At 39.8% G+C, this 5,040-nt stretch overlaps 1 protein-coding gene across 1 annotated transcript in view; it reads left to right on the forward strand.

Moving 5' to 3' along the window:
* The window catches only part of CMYA5 (cardiomyopathy associated 5), an 81,528-nt gene extending 77,070 nt beyond the window's left edge, over nt 1-4,458 (forward strand). The window contains exons 8-9 of the mRNA XM_011992205.1: nt 2,813-2,959; nt 4,102-4,458. Of these exons, the coding sequence (XP_011847595.1) occupies nt 2,813-2,959; nt 4,102-4,253 (299 nt within the window). The 3' untranslated portion in view covers nt 4,254-4,458. The remainder of the gene's footprint in view (nt 1-2,812; nt 2,960-4,101) is intronic.
* Nucleotides 4,459-5,040: the final 582 nt, after the last annotated feature.

The following is a 5,040-nucleotide window of genomic DNA, read 5'->3' on the forward strand; positions in this document are numbered from 1 at the left end:
GCTTACAAAACAATAACAAAACCCCAACAACTGTATAATGAAATAATAACTACAGAAGCAAAATTTGGGAATCGAGATCAAGGAAAACAAAATGGCATACATATTATAATAGTCAACACGAATATTTGTAATTGAGATTCACATTTGGCTTTGAGCTCTCAGAATAACAGGCGCAATGAAGTGGTTCTCATTTTCAGAAAGGAGGTAACATACCAGAGTTTCAAGGAAAATAAAGTTTTAATCGGTACAAAAGCCTGAAAGACAAGTGTCACGTGTTCCACTTTTAGGGAAGAAGCCATAGAGAGGACAGTGTGATCCACAATGGTCTGAATGCAGATGAGGCATGAGATGTCATGGGTGGCAGTTTCTCAGGTCTGTCTTTGCTAAAAGCCACCAACAAGCCACAAGGTTCATTCAGTGTTCACAGTTCCCAAGGCATGGGCCTAGGTATGGTGAAGTCTTCCTGTGTCCCAAATTAATGTGTGGATAGAAATGAAAGTGCTTAGTAGGGTGAATGGATGGTATGTCTTACAGCTGAGCCTCTGTAAGTATCTCTCGGCTCAGAAGGACTTCTCATAAGCCCTGGAAGCCAGGCAGTTTGAGGTTGTGCTTCCTGATGAATCAGAGCTGGGAGTGCTGCCCTTCTGTGTTGCTTATTGAAGACAGACCCACATACTATGGAAACCAGATGAGCATGTGGCAGGCTTGGCGTCCTAACTCAGATGCCCAATTTGTAATCAGGAATGAATGGTAATATATTATACTATTACTAATATTTAAGTCTTTTGAAATGTCATGTGATAATTAATTTAGAAAAAAGTTTAAAAAAGCAATTATAGGCACGCTGTAAAGTTGGCTAAATCTAAATCTGTAATGTAATGACTCGTGTTTTATTGACCTATTTCCACATGCCTGTTACAGCACAACCAAGTAAATGTTACTATCCCTGTTTGCAAGTGAGAAAACTGATGTGAGGTTAAGTAGTTTGCTCAAGGCCTTGTAACTTGTACATGACAGGGGTAGGGGTCAAACACACATCTTTCAAGCTCTGAAGTTTATTCTTTTGTTTGTTTGTCTCTGTGTGTGTTTTCTTACACCATACTTCATCTCCATCTATTTCTAGCTGCTTTCTGAAACACCATGGCTCTCCGAGACCCTTCTTATCAAATAGCTATTGCTTGGAGTACTTTTTTTTTTAGTGGGTTTCCTCCCCACCCCTACTCCAAACGCTTCCCTATCCTGTGTCTCATTGTTTCTGTGCCCTGAACTGTGTTAATAACAGTTAGCTAACCTGATAATCTAGTCTGTGATACCGTGCCATGTTTAGTAGGGTCTCTAGTCACATATGTTATGTGCATTGTTAAAGGGAGTGCTAGGGTAATAGGATGTATTAGTTCATGCTCACACTGCTATAAAGACATACCTAGGACTGGGCAATTTATGAAGAAGAGGTTTAATTGGCTCACAGTTCCACAAGGTGTACAGGAAGCATGGCAGGGGAGGCCTTAGGAAACTTAGAATCATGGCAGAAGGTGAAGGGGAAACAAGCACATCTTCCCATGGCTGGCAGGGAAGAGAGAGAGAATAAAGCAGGAGGTGCTACACACTTTCAGACAACCAGATCTCTTGAGAACTCATTTATGAGAAGAGCAAGGGAGAAGTCCACCCCCATGATTCAATCACCTCCCACCAGGCTCTTCCTCCAATACTGGGAATTACAATTCAACATGAGATCTGGGTGGGGACACAGAACCAAACCGTATCATAGGACCTTGCCTAAAAGAATGATTCCAGTGAAAACGCAGACACAGATTCTGGGTTATGGGGGAAATATTCTTCAGTGTACAAGTCCTTATGACGTTCTTTAAACTGAACTTTCTGTCCAGAAAGTACAGCTCATTGGAAAGGAGAGAGGCAGTTGAGAGACCTGCTAAGTTGAAGAGCTCCCGATTTTCTTCTAAAGAAACAGTCTGGGTTCTTAAGTGGAAAAGTTTTGAAGATGTGACATTCAAGAGTAATAAGAGGGGGATAACTGAAATTACCATAGGCAAAATTTACACAGAAAACCATATGTTTTAAAGGAGATAAAATTTCAGTAAGAATAATCAAATTGGCCCAAATTGGTAGGTTTGTTCAGAATGATATTGAATAATGTTTATTATTAAAATATTCAAAGTAAAATAATTTTTAAAATTTTAGAAGAAAAATGTCTTAATTGGACAAAGTTACTTCTTAGAGTAGCTTATGACCTATCAAAGTTATTTAAGTATTTCTATAAATTGTGGAAATCTCTAGTAGAAAGAATTCTGGAATTCATGAGAAGGAACCAGGATTTGAAACCTGGAAGGTCATACTGAATACCAAAATAGTTTACTAATCTGTAAAGATGTTTAAAAACCATGAAGTTGTCCTTTTTTTAGGACACACTCTTCTGAAATATTGGCAGTGATTCTTAAGTTTTTCTTGAGAATGTGTTACTGAGATTTAAGCTAACATATACTTTATGTAATTTTAATATTCGCTACTGAAATAAGTTACTTTAATTGTGGTATATGAAGCTCAGAATCTTACTAATATGCTCTTATTTTCTGATAAGTGTTAACAAGTAGTACTATGTCATCCTAAGTATCTCTTTTCAGAATGCTGTTGCTTTCATATATATTCTAAGGAGCTGGTTTTCACATAATGGTATCTGTAAGGTTATCAGTTTGAGTTTTCTACTGAAAGAAAATCATAGATGACTTTTTCCAGTACCTATAACTTTTAATTAACTTTGGAAGACATCTTAGATTTTAATTGTGTCTTATGCTAGAGTTGGTAGAAGAATACAGACTGACAGTGAAAGAAAGCTACTGCATTTTTGAAGATCTGGAACCTGACCGATGCTATCAAGTGTGGGTGATGGCTGTGAACTTCACTGGATGTAGCCTGCCCAGTGAAAGGGCCATCTTTAGGACAGGTAAGGAGATGGATGCTAAGGGTGCTAGCATAAGTGTTAACACTTATGGATGCTAAGGGTGTCAGAAGACAAAGCTCAATTCTTCACGGACTCTTGAGATCAGCCAGTAAGTGTTTATTAAGCACCTATTGTGTGTTGAGTGTTGTGCCAAGTGCTGGTTATACAATGATGAATAAGACTGGGGTCCTGTTCTCAAGAAGCTCATGCTCAGGTGGGGAGATGGAAAAACAGAAGATCATAGAAAATGTGTGGTAAGGGCCATATCCAGATATACACAGGTTATTATGAGAGCACTCCAGAGGGGCACTCAAGTTGGCCTGGGGCAGGGGCAGGATCAGAACTGCTTCCTAGAACTGATGCCTGCAGAAAATGCTTTAGAGGATCAATAGGAAGTAATGCGTTAAAGAAGGATATTCCACTTGAAAAAGACATGAGCAGAGGCATCAAGGCAAGAAACAGTATGGAGTGTGCAGGACACTCTAAGAAGTTTAGTATTATTTCTTAGACTTAAGCAAAGGAAAGACAAGATGAGAAAGGCTGACATAGAGAGGCCATGTTTGCAAAGTAAGAAGCTTGGGCTGTGTGTGGGTGCTGGGAACCCCCAAAAGGTTTTAAGCAGTGGTATTTAACTGTAAATGCATTCTCAGGATGAAATCTTTTCACAGGGTATGAAGCCTAAACCAAGGCTACACTGCCTTTAAGATAATGGCAACCTGCCTCAGGGGAAGAGATGGTTTACTCCTACCCTTTATCCTTTCCTCTTGCCTTTTAAAACAAGCCTCTACTGAGCACTTACTGAGGACAAGATCGTCGCTAACTTGTTTGTACTGGGACAGGGGAAAGAATCTTCATTTTGATTTGCTTGTATATGTATAAAGAAAGTCTGTTGGGATTTATAGGAAGCTACTATTAGGGGCTGTTTGGAGATGGATGAGAACTGGGCCATGTGGAAGGCAGAGAAGGGAGAGAGACTTCACCATCTATATTTGATCCCTTTTGGGTTTTTAAAACAGAATTCATTTTCTGATAAAAAAAAAATTAAAAACAGAATCATGCTGAAGCCATGGAAGACCACGTGCTTCTCAGATCCCAGGAAAGCAAGCTGGCATTCCTCCACCACTGTCCTGACTCTCTTTCTGCAGCACCCTCCACCCCTGTGATCCGCGCTGAGGACTGTACTGTGTGTTGGAACACAGCGACTATCCGATGGCGGCCCACCACCCCAGAGGCCACGGAGACCTACACTCTGGAGTACTGCAGACAGCACTCTTCTGAGGGCGAGGGCCTCAGGTAAGGGGCCCTCTCCATGGGAGAGACTGCCCAGAGCCCAGGAACCAAGCTCCTGGCCCTAAACTACCCTCTGGCTTCTGCTCACCAAGGGAGAAATGTAGCCTAAAATCCTGCTGAGCTAATGAAGCCGCTGACTTGATTTGCAGCTCTATCATGGTTCATCAATGAACTCCAAGTTTGTAATAAAACACATGCTACAATGAGAATAACTCCCTTGTAAGAAAAATGTATGTGAATTTTAATGATAGAACATTCTTTGAGGTATATTTAACTTCAGTCATTAGGCAGGATTTATGCATATTTTATGGGTTTTTTACTAGCTATATCAGAATCCGTACCACCTAACTCAGGAAACTAATAGTGAGCTTGTGTATAATGTAAATCCGAATGTCTCCATGATATATTGGTAACATAAAGGAGCTAATTACATATATATTATCATGGAGACATACCTGCCTCTCCAAAAGCATGAAATATGTAAAGAGATTCTTCTAGGAAAAAAGAAATGTGACGCTCTCTCACTAAGATACTGAAGCTGACATTCATCAATAAGCGGCTGTGCATCCATTAGGCATTTGGTAAATGTTAACTTATCTACCGAGGTGGTGTTTTCTTAGCCTCCTACCTCCTTGCTGTGGAGCAGCTTCAGGTATCATGATGAATATTCAGATCATTCTTAATATTCATATTTTGATAGAGAGGTTTTTAGTTTTTCTTTGAAACCAAGCTTATTGAGATAAACTACTTTGGTAGAATATGGAACTTAGGAATAATGGTATGAAACTAGAGAG

The sequence above is a fragment of the Mandrillus leucophaeus genome, unplaced genomic scaffold (assembly GCF_000951045.1).
Source record: "Mandrillus leucophaeus isolate KB7577 unplaced genomic scaffold, Mleu.le_1.0 Scaffold407, whole genome shotgun sequence".
In the NCBI taxonomy this organism is placed as follows: domain Eukaryota; kingdom Metazoa; phylum Chordata; class Mammalia; order Primates; family Cercopithecidae; genus Mandrillus; species Mandrillus leucophaeus.